Raw genomic sequence first — 15086 nt, forward strand, 5'->3', positions numbered from 1 at the left:
CAGGCACGTTCATGGGCCACAGTCCCCAAAGGGGAGCTGAGGAGGGATAAGAGTCCGTTCTTGTGAGTTTTGCCATCGTTTTGGGGAGCAGATGCCTGAGATAGTGGGGCTGTGGGCTCAAAGGGGAGCCCTACGTATGAGCAGGTGGGATGTCCAAAAATTTGCGAGTGAATAATTTAGTGTTAAAATCCAAGCGAGGTAAAGCATCAGGAACACCAGAAAATATTAACCACTCTACACAGCTACTCTGACTGCTTGGGATATGCTGCAGCACCGTTCCCAAACTGGGGCACAGGTGAAAATAAGGTGTTTCCTGCCTCTGTGGGCATGGTGGCAGTGGCTTGTGTTCCTGTGTAGGGGTGTAGGTGGCCAAGGATTGCCAGCCTCCCCTTTGGTGGTCTGAAGGGAATGGCAGAGGAAGGGATTGCGTGTGGGCTCGGTGAGTGAATGGAACTGGGGTAGGGTCTCCAGGACGTTGCGAGAGGTGGAAGTGTGAAGAGGAGCTTGTGTGGAGCTGCTGTGAGGGTGAGGTGTGGTTTTGGACTCGAAGCAGTGCTCTGCTTGCAGCTGGTATCCCACCAAGGATTTCTCCCTGGGGATGGGGAACACTGAGGTCTTTCCTTGGATCACCTCATCACCAGCAGAGGAGTGTGGTGCTGCCGAGTTGCAGCTACTTACGCTGAAGCTGAGCTTAGCCCCCTAGCTCTGCCAAAAGTGTGGGCGAGGCTTCCTACATAGCAGAAGAGCTATAATGTCTGTTCAGAAGCTAGGATGTGAGTACTGCGCACACGCTTTACAGGGGTGGGAAATGGACCGTGTCAATTTTTATAGACGTTCCTGTCTATAGGACTGTCTTAAAGGGCAAATTTAAGGGGACCCTTACTTTTAATGCCTTCAAATATTACAGAATCTTAATAATATGAAAATAGTACAAGTGGAGGTGAGCCTGTGCTACAGCTGTGCAGTTCCTGGTCTTCTTCCAGTTTGCACAGCCCTCCTGCTGTTCTCTAGACAATTTCCGTGAGTTCTGCCTCTCCCTTCACTTAAGACACACCTGTACGGAGGTGCTCAGGGTGGGCAGACCCACGACTGGTGGCGAGGAGGGCACGGACTCGGCCCAGGTCCCCGTTTGCCTGCCCTTCCCCCAGAGCAGACAGCTCTTCTGAGGTTGCCTTTGGCTGGACCTGACTGAAACCCAAGCTGCATTCCTGCAGGTGCGTAAGGCTGCGCTGGTTATTCCATCAGGGTGGCACAGTCTCAAGTAATTGCCATTAATGTCTTTCTCCCTCCCTTTCATGTCTGTGAGTCAAAGGTTGGAGATCTTTACTTGCCAGTTCAAATTGCCTAGCGTAGCTCACAGAGACACCAGCTCCAAGTGGGGTTACTCATAAACTCCAGAGGCATTTAAATATTTTATTTGACTGCTAGGCTGCAAAATAGCTTAGGGGGAGAGAAATTAATATGTTCTCTGAAACAAGCGCTAGGAAGAGCTTTATGAGTTCATCCTTGCTTTGATCACAAGCTCGAATCTGGGTAATGGTCGTATGTGCCAGGATAATCCTAGACTGACCAAAATAGGAGACCAATCTGAGATTACGGCTGTTTTTTCTTCAGGAGAGGCACATGTTGTGTGATCGGGCTGAGGATCATGACAGTGGTTTTCAAAAGCAGCCTGCCACATCTAGCGTGTAATTTACTAAGTTAAAATTCTGGCTGAAAGAGATCCAGGCATGACTGCTGGATAACCACTTGTGTGTTTTCAAACTGCTGGAAAAAAAGACAGAGAAAACCGAACGCTCAACTGCAGAGTTGTTTTTTTTACATGTGCCCTTTGTATTCCGCCAGTCGTTGGCATTGGCATGAAGTTTGTGTGGCTGATCCAGTGTCAGAACCTTGTAAGGGAGGCTGTATGCAGGGGAGGTCACTGAGAGAAGAAATCAGCTGTAAAGGATGGTTCTGCCTTAGAAGTGAAGAGCTTGTAAGGTAGAGGAAGCCTCCCCGTCAGTGTGCATTTGGCATTTTATTTGACTTTCATCTTGGAGCAGCGCAGCAGCGTTGGGTAAATTCTTGTGCAAGGAAGCCCTGCGTGCGCTAAGGGACACGTTTTGGTGGTGGGACTCGGTAGGTCAGGCTGGTGGTTGAACTTGATGATCCTGGAGGTGCTCTGCAACCTAAATGATTTTGTGATCTTGCACATGAAAATTAGAAGGCTGGACTTGCAATTAACCACTAGACAAGGGACAGGGCTCTTTTCTGTTCCCACTCTGCCGGAGACGCAGTGTGATTCTAGACGGGTTGGTTTTCTCTCTCCCATCTCTCATCTCAACCTTTCCCTCTCTAATATGGGACGTTAACGTGCCTCTCATGGAGAAACAACGTTTAAATATTTGTATAGTCCTTTGAGAATGATAAAGGTGTTTTACCTGAGTTATTCAAAGTAGTGTTCCACTGTACTCGTGGAACGTTGCATCTTGATGAACACCTTTCCCTGTCCCTTTGCAGGCTCTTGGCAGGCTTTGTTAACCCCTAATATTTCTTTCTTTTTCTTCCTTTTTTTTTTTTTTTTTTTAATACCAATTACTTCTCTGGCTCAGTGAAGGCAGAGAGTCGAAAGTCTCTTGTAGGGTTTTTGAATTTTAGGCACTGTAAGCCCTTGTTGTGGAACAAGGCAAGGGTGTACAGCAGTGACCTTAGAAGGGGTTGTGCTAAATGCCAGCTGGGCTCAGTCTGACTCAGTTCTTTGAAGGAAGAAATTTCAAAAAGCTTTCTTCATAAAGAAAATGGTCCTTTATTTTAGGTTTTATTTCAGTTTTGGGAATTGATATTTTTTGAGCCTTGCATTTTTGTATTTGGAGCAATTAAATTGTTACGGTTTTCTTATGATTTCCTTTATCTAGATAGGAAAACTGCAGTGCAGGTGTTTTTTTCACACCAGCGTTCGTGTTTGTTTTGGCTTTGCTACTCAATATGTCTTCTATAAACTTTGTTCATAAGCAACAAAATATGGTTTTTAATCACTGTAAGAAAGCTATAACCTATAATAATATTCTTTCCCTCTTTTATCATTATATGGTAATTTGCAGGAGAGAGTTCATGTATGCAAATTGTAGGCTTAGCTTAGCGAAGATGACATTGCCATGATCTTAATTGGACATAAATAGAAGGGATGCTTATCTGGAGGAAGGAAAATGAGTACAGATGAAAGAGTAAAGCACCTGCATGGGACCAGTGACTTGGAAAAATGAGCAGAAGTGTGGAGAGCCCATTCTGGAGAGTCTGGGGAAAAATATTGCTTTCCATGAGCCGATGAGGTTTTAATTGAAGAGTTGGGGAGTTTAATTGGAATGGAAGCTCATGCATTCGTGTAGCTGAACAGTCACTGTACAAATGCTTAAAGAATAGGCATTGTGTAAACCATGATTTTTTTGTAAGGTAAAATTAATTATACACCTGCCTCTTGGTAATTCAAAGTGGTGGTTTAAAGGGGGAATGTTTTTGTAAGTGGGAAGCTTCTGAGTGCCATGGGGTACCCTACAGGTGGGACCGGTAGGTGCAGTGCCCAGGGTGCCCGCAGCAGCGCCATACGTGACTTCACCGAGGGAAGCAAGTGGTGTTCCCTCCACTGTGATCCCAGTCACCGCGTTAGGCTCTACGTACAGCAGCCCTGTAGGAAAAGGCCTGAGAGTAGAGCAGCAGTTCGGAGAACCTGACACCCGCACCCCGTGTGTTCCAGGTGGGGAAGGCTGCTTTTGACTTCAGCCAGTCTCATCCTCTGGACTGAAGACAGTGTAGCTGGAAAATGCTTTTTCAGTTTAATTTCCTTCGAAATAAACGCAGCTCGTGCATTTAAGGCTGGTTCATAACACAAACCAACAAGTGCTAAGCAGGGGCACTCCGCAGATTTGTTCTATACCATGTTTGTGATACAAAGTGCTGCTGCACATGAGCCCTTTGAGGTTATTTGGCTGATACAAATAGAGGAAGCTCCAGTGCAATTTTGTATTTCTGGTACTTGGTGAAGATAAAGAGCCTATGACTGAGAAGCAGGGGGGAGTAGAAGTGAGGAAACAGTCACAAAATGTGATACGGGTTTGCCAGAAGAGATACAGAAGGCCACTGGCATAACAGGGTAAATAGAGCCCCTTCCTTTCTGCTTTGTGTGCACAATGCTTTCTCTCAAGACTGAGAGGAAGACTTGGTCCATAGAATTTATTTCATTCTTTATTGCCTCAGAATTAATTTCCATTATTACTGTTACTTAACTTCTGCCATTTATCATTGTTGTGTAACTCTCCTAACATTTAAGAAATAAAGGAGAATATAATAGAGTTTCAAGTTAAGGGTGATTTTATTTCTTTATGCTCTTTTGAGATGCTGTCTAAGCTATCACCAGCATTAGCTAATTCTTCCCAATAACATGTTTAATCTCAGAGCATCCTAGTGTTTGACAAAGTGCAGATCTGATACAGTAAGTTATTCCAGTGATTTCAGTATGGTTTCCACATGGGACATCATCATTTGACTTGGTCATGGGGCCCACAGACAAATTCTAGCTCTGCAAAAGCGTATAATGAACAGTTCTGCGGCTGTACATGGAGTTTAAACCATTTATCACGGAGCCGAAGGCTGGCAGCTCCCTCGTGGTACATAATTCTGCAGGACCAGAAGGGAAGATAACATATCCTGCTGGAATAGTTAACGGCACAGTTTTATGGTTCTCTCCCAGCCCAAATTCCTCTCCCTGCAGAACTAACACCTTGCGAAGTTCCTGCTGTGCTTTCTGTTCTTGGAGGGCTGCCACCCGCTGAGTACAATCCCAGCTGGTGTGACAGAGTTCTCCCAGGGACACCGGTGGAAACAACTTGTATTGCTGCGTGGATGGACAGTGCAGGTGCAAGAATCTGAAGGATCAAAGCAGGATATGAAAGAGAAAAGTGGCAAATGGAGATTATTGACTAGATTGGCTCTAGTAAAAGTATTATTTGCTCTCATACCTCGTTGGAATCATCCTACAGCCAGTCTCACGGCGTTTCATAGCATCTCTTCGCTAATGCTCTGTGATTAGGGTGAATCACGCTGCGATGGCTCCTTGTGCTTTCTCAGATAACTGGGGGGGGGGGAGAAAGAACAAAAAAAGTAAAAAACAAACAGAACCCCTAAAAAAAACAACAAACAGGTTAAAAGGGTTGAGAGCTGAAAGCAATGAGAAGAGGAGGGGAAGTAGTTCCTTCTGCTTGGGCTATTCAGTTGCTGAGAATGAATGACGAATTCTTGAGCAGGTGCAGTCAGGGGCCACATGCAATAAAGGTCTCATCCAAACGACCCTTCCTGGGACTGTTGTGGGACTTCGGTGGTCATGGTTATAACCTGTAAGTCAGATTCTTCACTGTGAGGGGAAGACAAGTGAGAGCTCCTGAAAAAAAGATACTTTGGGCAGAGTGAGATCATCCTGGAACTGGTGCCAGTCCCACTGGGAACATCTGACTCAACAGCATTTTTCTAAGATTTAAATTTACTTTTTCTTTTTTCCTTAAACACCACAGTTGAAGTAGAGCACCATGCCACAAAAAAAATAATAAAAAAATTCAAATTATCTTATGAGTGCTGGGAGCTGGAGATGGCAGCATTCTGCTGGATTGAGGTGACACACATTGGGTTGGATTTCTCTGTTTGTTCTTTGCTGCCGGAATAGGGAGCTTGAGTGGAGTTTTTCTGAGGTCTTCAAGAACAGAGATTCAGCGTTTGCAGGCCTGTTTATTTGTGACTGACTCCATGCACATACCAATGCATCGTTTCCTCCAGCATCTACACAGATCGGGGAGAAAAAGGCAAAAAAGGCAGCTGCAATTAGTCAGTTATTATGAAGAGTGAGGGCTTAGTGCATAGCCTTGGCTGCTCCTGGGTGTCGCTGATGCTCAAAGCCCTGTTCCTTTCTGCTGGGACGCTGGGTCTCTGCTGGCTGGCTCCAGGCCAGGCACCGTTGGGCATTTTGTTGCTGGGGCATCTTTTTACTTTTCTCTCTCTGTAGGCAATGGGGCTGATTTTCCAGGAAAGCAGCTGGGAACAAGGAAAAGCTCATTTAGCGACCGCAGGGCCTGCTCTGCAGACCACTGAAATTAAATATTTTCATTGTCTTCAACTTGTCTGAAATGAAATCCAGATTGTCCCCATTTCCTTTCTGCCTCCCGGTCTGGGGAGAGCCATACCAGTGGAGAGGGACTTGCTAGGCATTAACAGAGCACATTTCTGAGGGGAAGAAGAAACACTGGGGACCTGAGAGAAATAGGATAATGGTCTGAATAGCATTCCTAAGCAAAAATCTCCATTGTTCCTTAGAGGTCAAGTTTCTAAACACATGTTGCCCTCTGCACATCAGCTGCTCTGAAGACAAAGGTTGCAGGAAAAAAATCCCTCTTTTTAATGAAATAATAATAATAAAAGGCACTGCAGCTGTTAAGAAGAGGTAGGAGAACCAGAAGATGGTCAAGGAAAGAAAACATTGAGTCATGATGAGCAGGATCTGGGGTCAACCCTTAAACACACCGATGAGATGTGCTCTGCATGAAAACGTTTGGAAGTGCTTGGGGCTGACGAAAGGGTACGTGTGCAATAGTGACCGATTCTGCAGGATTGCAACTAGGAAGGCTCCAGAGAAGGTGTGGGAGCACTGAGCTTTCTAACCCATGGTGTTTTGTGTATGTGGGTCAGCAACACCCTTGGGTCTCTCATGGAAGGCGTCACTTCTTCCCTTCGCAGTCGCAGCTTTTTGTGCAGACACCAGAGGGTCTCATGAAAATTTCCCTCTGAAGCCCCAATCCACAGCAAACGTGATGGTGAAAGAGATGCTATCAAAAGCAGCTCGCTGTCACTCAGCGCTTTGATGTGCTCAATCTGTTGCCTTTTTCAATAACCCTTCACATCTTTGTAGCCTCATCTCCACTGTTGTGATTGTCGCTTTAAAGTTGTGTTCCAAGACAGAAGCACTAATGTTTCTGTAGCAAGAGCAGGGAGAGAGTTGTAAGACAGGCTGATGCTGTTCTGTGTGAGCACCTGATTTTCACTTGAGTTTTTCCTGATCCTGGGAGACCTCGAACAGACAGGAACATAATTTCATTCGGTCTGCTAATTCTTCCACCTCTATGGTCCACCCTAAAGGAACTGAGACGCATCAGACCTTCAGTAGCCATAACTGAATAGCCATCAATGGAACCAAGCTGGATGAAAAAGAAGGACTGAAGCTGGAGGAGATGCTCTTCATTCCTGTGAATCCCCAAAGTTATGTGCATCTGCTAACAATGTTGGTTTCCATTACAATCTTGTTTCTTTTTAGCCATCCCTGTAGAGCACCAACGCAAATGTTGTCCTCTGTTCTTCCTCTCCCCTAAGTACACTGTCCCTCATTCCTACAGACCTGGAGGGCAACATCCCTCCGTAACACACACGTTCCTTAGTAGAAGGAGTTCTTGGAAATGCTGCTGAAAATACTCACTGTCATTTCACTCCCTGATGTATTTGTATTTGAATCCACTGACAAGGAAAGCCCCGGGGAACTTTGCCCAGGAGGCTAGAGCAGATGCCATACTGCAAGTCTTTTGCCTCCCTCTAGTGGTTCCTGTCTTTATTTACTTGTAAATTGCATCAGGACCAAGCCCTGCGGTGACCTGACTGTACCCAAGACCGGATCCATGAGTAAACCGACTTGCGTCGCGTCCTGCTGATGTATACCGGGTTGGGAGCCAGCCTACAGCATCTTAATTTTAAGTGCCTCGGACCTGTTTGGTTGCGGTTTTATCTTTCTGCTTCTTTTTCTCTTTGAGTAGCATTTCTGTTTAGTTCTGATTTTGCATCCATGCTAGTTTTGCCTGTGTGAGTGGGTGTAGTGAGGTGGAATGCCTACCCCAAAAATGAAGAGTAGCTGTATAACTTGCCTTTTAAAATGTGCTGAAAGTCTTCATATAAGTGCTCAGAGTTTAAACAGGGAAATTTAGGATATCTGAGAAGAAGGAATAGGTTGGTGAACAATTCTTGTCTGGTTCATTCAGACAGCAACACACCCCTTCAGTAAGTTCAAAATCCATTTCCCCTTTTATTTTCAAACAGTGGTGACTTTGGAGAAATTACGGGGGGAATATGAAGATTACTGCTACTGATGGGACTCAACACTTTGGCAACCTGTATTTTGTGTCTCCAGGTCACTACTGTGATGCCAGTCTGGCAGGAATCTTCCCTGGCTAATGGGTGTCATCGGTTTAGGTCTGGATAAATCCGTCCTGCTGGCCTCCTTGCAGGTGCCACCAGTCCCACAGGGGGCGTGGACAGCTGGCAGTAAATGACGGGAAGCTTGCAGTGGTGCTCAGCGCGCTGATCGTGCTGTATTGCTGCAACAAAACAGAAGCCTTCATTTTCCAGGGCTGGCTATCCAAATCAACGTGACATTACAAATACTGTCTTCCAGGTGGTTAAAAAATACCCACGAAATCTCAGAGTGGCTCCGAGTCACAGCTTTGGCGAGTGTCGGAGTGCTCAGAGCTTTGCTTTCCTTTCTGTCCTATCTCTTTAAACAAATGCTTATTTGCCAAGCACCCAGGGTGTGATGAGTTTTTTGAATTCACTGAGACAAGCAACCACCATCGCTATAATTCAAAGGACAGCTTTTTAAAGAGGCTTGGTTATTCTCTGTGTGGTAATGAAGTGCACTGCTATATAAATGAAGAAAAGGGCGAGCAGCTTTTATGCCTCAGGACACTATCTGCTCCCTGCAGGGGTCAGCACGACTATTTGCTCTGTCACGGAGAGCACAGCAGTAATAGCAAGAGATTTTATGCCTTATATTTATTTTCCACTGAAGTGTTAAGCACTAAACTCTGCAAGAAGCAAGATATTAGCCCTGATGGGCCGGTGGTTTGCTAAGGTGGCGTATTCTGCATTCCTATGTACACTCGTTAATTGGATTAGCTTGTGGTTTGACTGTAACATGAAAGTGGGTTATCTCTTCTGTGCTTTATGGGGACCTGGAAAGCTTTTTGTGAGTCATAGATTCAGCCTCATCATGGCTGTTCCAAGGTAGTCATCCGACAATTATCCAACTCATTATATTTTCAGTTGTCAAAAGTGAAAGCAAAGCCAACAGAGCAAGAGGAGAGCTCTTTGCAGATTTAGTCTGTGTGTGGATACCACCTGGATCTCTGAGGAATTCAGGAGGTCATTAAGTATGAACTGAAAAGACCAAAGGGTTGGATGTTAATACTTTGCCTGGGTTTTGTACAGCAAAAACTACATAAAGCTCAGTATCTCAGAAAATATAGCTTGTACCAGAGCTGTCGTCTGGTCCTGCCAAAGGGAGCCTTTCCCATTCTTGCTCAGAGACTCTCGTGTGTGGTAGAAGTTGTCCATTCTTGACTTGAGAGAGTACCAAATTACTAGTTACATGATGAAGATTAAGGCCATACCTTTACTTTGCTGTTTATCATACCTTGTTTGATGATCGTACAGGCATTTAAGTTCAGCAGGGATGAGCATGAATGTCAGCAAATAAACAAATCACTAGAGTAGAAGAAATCCAGTGACTGCAATTTTGTAATTGCTGTACCAGAAATGATGGCAGATAGTTGATGTTTTGTTTTCTAAGTATTATTAAATCTCACTGAGTTGTGGATTAGCCATGCCTTTGGTAGAGAGGCTCACAGATCTGGTTCTGCATAGGAGGGTTCGGCTCTGGAGGCAATGTAGCAGTACTCTTGTATTGGTGTGCCATATGGATGTCTTATTTCTGGTCAGTATTTCTTAAAGGATTTTTGCATTGGCAGTCAACAGTGCCACCAACCTGTTTCGTTTTTTTTTCTTCCTTTATTATTCTCGATATGGATTCTTACAGCTTCCTTAATAAATGCTTTGTTAACTCTGTTTTTTGCTTTATCCAGATAATTCCACTATCCCCCATTACTGTAGGTAACAGAGTTGACAGTATACATTACAGCAATGCTGTGTTGATTATTTGAATCCAAACACCGTGTTCATTTTTTTAATGTTCACAATACATGCATTTCCACTTAAATAACTTTATAAACAGGAACACGGGAAATCAGGATGTTTCTTTGCTGATCTCCAAACCTTTAAGAGCATCACTTTGTTTTTGACAAGCATGGTCAGGAATAATTATACATCCAGAACAACAGGTGTAATGTGAGATACAGGGGAGAATTTGCAACAGTTTAAGGCAATGGGACACATCATTCTTGCTTGAAGTTGGTGAGAGCCAGGAACTGGTAGTGAATTAAGCATTCAGAAACTTGGAAATAATAGGCAGCAATAATGTTAACAGACCTTTTGGCACCTCCGATGCAATTGGCTCCTCTATTTTGTGCTGGCAGAAAACCATTCCAGTGCCACCGGTAATTCAATCACTGAGCTGTGATTTACCCCTTCACAGAAAGCAGCTGGATATTCTGAGAAGTGGATGTCCTCTTTCTCTGAAAGGGAAAAAGAGGGAATGTAATTAGCTTGGGATTTTCCTGAAAAAGTATTCTGTGATGAGCAGATTTCTTGAAACCTGAGCCTGCTGTTCTGAAATCTTCATTCCCTGGCTGTCATTTTTGGGGATTTTTAGAAAGAAAGGTCGACTCGTCCCAAACACATCAACTGCAAAACGTGGCTCTCAAAAGATTTTTCTCTGGACCACGTGCTCCAAAGCACATATATTTCACATAGCAGCAGTGAACGGTGACTCTTCTGCCGTTCTGTGAAATTTAGGAGATGATAGGTCTAAAGCTTGCTCTGTGCCAAGCACCTCAACGGGCTCTGTGCCCAACAGGCTTCTGTTGAAGCAGCTATTAAAAGCAATTTTTTTCTGGGCCACGAATCTGTCTCTGCTTTCTTATTAGCATAAGCTCCAGAGACGCCAACTGCACTGGAAAATTTTGTGATCTGCAGAGAATCCATGAGCTCATCGCTTAAACGGAACCCAGCTCGGCTCTGACGAAATGCAAAGGGCTGCTGGGGGGAGGGAGCCCAGCGTTTGAGATACCTGAACCGGGGGAGTCTGCCTGCCGTTACACTGCTCGAGTAGTGTCAGCCGCATAAATCTTTTCCATCTCTCATAAATGCAATGGGAAGAAGCCCATCACATCTTGTAAAGAGTGCTGAGTTAGAACGTAAAGCTTTAGTACTGAATGTATGTGTGGTAACATATATATATTTATGTGGTAACATACCTGACCTTTCGTGCTGCCATGTGGGTGATGGTACTGGCCACCTTGGCTAGGGGATGTACCTGGAAAGCATTTACTAACTCCTAGAGGCAAAAAATAAGGAAAGAGGTGTTTATATAGCCCTTGGGGGGCACTTATAGGGACACTATGTGCTTTTATGAGGCCAAAGGCCTTACACAGGGGCTCTCATGTCTGTGTGTCATACTCCAACAAATCACCACCAGCATCAAAAGTCCCCAAACTGTTACGTAGGCAGTTTGTATTCGGGAAAAAAAAATAAGGAGGGGAGAATAAAAACTATAAACAAAAAACCCCGCGAGGGCTTTCGTGGCCGTTCCCCTGAGGAGGGCTGAGGGGGGCGGCGAGCTGCCGGGGGGCGGCGTGCGAGAGCCGGGCTGCCCGCGGGCAGGAGAAGGAGAAGAAGGAGAAGGAGGAGGAAGAAGAAGAGGAAGAAGAAGAAGAAGAGGAGGAGGAAGAGGAGGAGGAAGGCGGCCTGCCCGCAGCCCCTCGCCCCCCGCCGCCCCCCGGCCCTCGCTTGCCCGGCGCGGCGAGCGGCGGCCGGCGGGGAGGATGCCGGCGGGGCGGGCGGCGGAGGGCTGCCGTTCCCGGCTCGGGCAGCTAGAGAGCAGTGCAGGGAGCCAAACCCCGGCCCCGGAGCTCGCAGCTCCCTTCCTGTCCGCGGGCTGCAGGCGCTGAGCGGAGCCGAGAGGCGGCGGGGCCCCCGGCCGGCTCCCCGCAGCCCTCCTCCTCCTCCTCCTCCTCCTCCTCCTCCTCCTCCTCCTCCTCCTCCTGCCGCCCTCTCCCCATGGCGGAGACTAAAATAATCTACCACATAGACGAAGAGGAAACCCCTTATCTGGTGAAGCTGCCCGTCCCTCCGGAAAAAGTCACTTTGGCCGATTTTAAAAATGTCCTCAGCAACCGGCCGGTGCACAGCTACAAATTCTTCTTCAAATCCATGGACCAGGATTTCGGGTGAGTGGGCAGCGAGGGGAAGGCCCGTGGGGTGTGTGTGCGTGTGTCGCGGCGCGTGTCGCGTGTCGCGACAGGCGATTTCTGCTCCGCCTTTCCTCCCTTTTCTCCCCTCGCCGCTGACAGCCGGGGCTTTAAACCTCCCTCTGGCCCCCGGGCTGGGGGAGAGGGAGCGAGCACCTGCTCGGGAGGGCGCCTCCTCTGCGGGGCTTCAGCTGGGGCCGGGGGGGGAGGATCCGAGCCCCGGCCGGGTTGGGTCTGGCCCGGCCCGGCCCGGCCCGGCCGCCCCATGCCGCGCACTGCGGCGCCCGCTCGGCGCTAGGCCCCGGGGGGGGGACGCGGCGGGTGCCGCCGCTAACATGGCGGCCCGGCCGGCCCGGCGCTGGGGTCGCCTCCTTCTCCTCCTCCTCCTCCTCCTCCTCCTCCTTCTCCTCCTCCTCGCCCTTCCTCAGCCCCACCGAGGCTCCGGCTTCTCCCCGCCCTGGCAGCCCGGCGCGGTGCCACCCAGCCGGGCCCGGCCCGCGGCCTCCCGGCGGGGCGAGGAGCTGAGGAGAGCCCGGCGGTGAGGGACGGAGCCCCCTGGAAGCGGCCCCGACCCCCCGAGACTGGCCTCGGGACTGGTTTTTGGGGGGGGTCCGGGGCTCCTTCACATCACCGTGGTCCCCACACGAGTGTGGGTTTGCGTGCCACCAGGCTTATCTATGGTCGTAATAAAATAAACCAATAAAGAGCCGTTTGACAGCTTGCCAGACAGTAACTTTCAAAAATGTATTAATCCCTTTGTAGTAAATTGCTTCTCTTTGTACTCACATCTGTCACTGGCAAGACAATTTTTACATATTTAAATGCCTTGCCAGTAGAAGAGAGCAGGTCCGTGGAATACTAATACGGACCTGACCCTAAAATAATCGCTGCGATTGAGGTGCCAACGTAGCGTTTGGTCAAATACATCATCATCCCGAGCGTCCCCTTACACGCCATGTAGACTTCTTCTTATCCATGAGACCTGGAGCCTTTCTGTTGTGTTTTATCCACGATGGAATGTGGATATTGTTTGTTGACATGGATTTCTTATGTGGCAATTTGTTAGTATTGGCATGCTGCTGGAGGAATGTTCATGCGTTGACTTGTTGTTGTTCGGGATTGTGAAAACACAGTTTGGGAAACAACTATACAAACTGTTTGTTTTCAAAATAAGGTCTTTGAAAATGTCTATTCATAAATTTTTCTCCTTCACCCTCAAGTGACAGGGACGCGTACCCTACAGCAGGCTTAGAAATTCTAGCTCTATGTTTTTGTGGTGCAGCCTCAATAAAGGGTGATGGATTTGTTGAGACAGCGTATGTGCTCGTTCCCACTGCTACAGACACTTGGTACGAGGAAGAACGTAACTGTGCCGAGGCATGCTGAATGTTCCGGGGGCATCTCTAAGACGTTTGGGCTGTTCTTGATCTTTGACCAGGTAGCAGAGTTTGTAATGTAAATCCTGTGACGGATTCTCTTGTTAGCCTCTAAACTGAAGGAAAAACGATTTGTTCTTGCCTTGTCACGGAAATGGAGATGGTGGAAGATAGAGCGCTGCAAATGGGTCATTAGGTTTAGGACGTGTAAATTCTGCTTCTCTTATTTAAACGGCGGTCTCGAATATGACTCCACGAACAAGTTTCTGATTGTGAGGAGGGTGACTGTGGCCTGTGCGCAGTCCAGATCTGCAGTCGGATAACGTGGAACCGAATGTGGACTGATTGGGTCGGAAACAGAAATTTGTAACCATTAGACTGAAAAAGGGTAAATTCTGGAGAAGACCTCGTAGGATGCTGGCAGGTGAACGAGTAACCATGGGGTAGGTGAAAGTGCGAGCCTGGTGGATGCTCTGTAAATTCATGTTGAGCTTGCCTGGTCATATAGATCATACCTAATTTTTATGTCCCTCGAAAGTACTAATGGACAAGCTTTGGGCAAGGGTGCACGGGTAGCAGTAACTGCAGGATGGAAGAAATTGGTAACCCAAACCATTTTTTTTCGATAGCACTGGGGGCTGTTACGGAAGTTGTATTACTGCTGGCCTTAGAAAAGGGATCACTGGAAGGGATACAGCAGCCTGTGGTACGTGGGAGGTCTCCCTTGTCATAAAAAGCTGTAAATAGGTATATCTGGTGAAATAAGAGCTAAAGGGAGTTATGGCTCTGCCTTACGCTGAGTCCTACCTAATAGGAACGTAACTCTGGTGCTGTTTGCGTACCTCACCTGGCATGTTACCTGCTAAATGTCTACATACAAACATTTGTAAATTCCGTCTGCGAGATTTGTGCGGGGCTTCATGGCTCACCATAGGAGTACAAGCTTCAAAAGAAAATTAGCCTCAGTGTGTGACCTTATATCACTATAAGATGTTCGCTAAGCTGTAAAAGTAAATAAAGCCCTGCTTTTTCTCCCCGAGCATTTATTCTGGCTGTCAGAGCTTCGCTATTTATTTGATTGTTTTCTCTAGCTTTAATCTTCTGATAGAGCCAAGACCTCCAACTGCTGATAATAGGTGGTCACCATCTGTTTTATTTTATTATTATTTGTATTTTTTATTAGAGCTATATTGCGTGAGCGGTACTTGCAGAGGTGAAAATTCCACGCTTGTCTTTTAAACCCTTTGCTGAAAGCCTCCAAAAGTTCAGCACGAACTTTACCAGTGGCTCTTTGGTGGCAGAGGTCCAGATCTAGGCAGAGTGGGTTGTAAGACAGGGGCCTATGCGTAAACCTCACTGACATACAAGCTTCTCCGACTAGCTTTTGGCTTCCAATAAAACTTTTACAGCTGAGCTACGAGCCACAATAAAATCGGATTTATAATAAAAAAGCTGATGCACTATTTCACCGCGCTGACAACAGCACAACCACATCGCAGTTCGTTCT

General features: G+C 46.9%; 1 protein-coding gene and 1 long non-coding RNA gene across 4 annotated transcripts in view; one reads left to right on the top strand and one right to left on the bottom strand.

Moving 5' to 3' along the window:
* Positions 1-2475: 2475 nt before the first annotated feature.
* LOC310883224 lies at positions 2476-11516 on the bottom strand. The gene is made up of 2 exons (XR_014573379.1): positions 11211-11516; positions 2476-10469 (listed from the first exon to the last, which is right to left on the bottom strand). It is a non-coding gene; the product is annotated as an uncharacterized lncRNA (long non-coding RNA).
* Positions 11517-11674: 158 nt separating this feature from the next.
* The window catches only part of DVL1 (dishevelled segment polarity protein 1), an 83699-nt gene continuing 80287 nt past the window's right edge, over positions 11675-15086 (top strand). For all 3 annotated transcript variants that reach the window (XM_083803189.1, XM_083803190.1, XM_083803191.1), the window contains exon 1: positions 11675-12182. In XM_083803189.1, the coding sequence (XP_083659315.1) occupies positions 12013-12182 (170 nt within the window). In that variant the 5' untranslated portion in view covers positions 11675-12012. The remainder of the gene's footprint in view (positions 12183-15086) is intronic.

This window comes from Anser anser, assembly GCF_964211835.1.
Source record: "Anser anser genome assembly, chromosome: 17".
Classification (NCBI taxonomy): Eukaryota; Metazoa; Chordata; class Aves; order Anseriformes; family Anatidae; genus Anser; species Anser anser.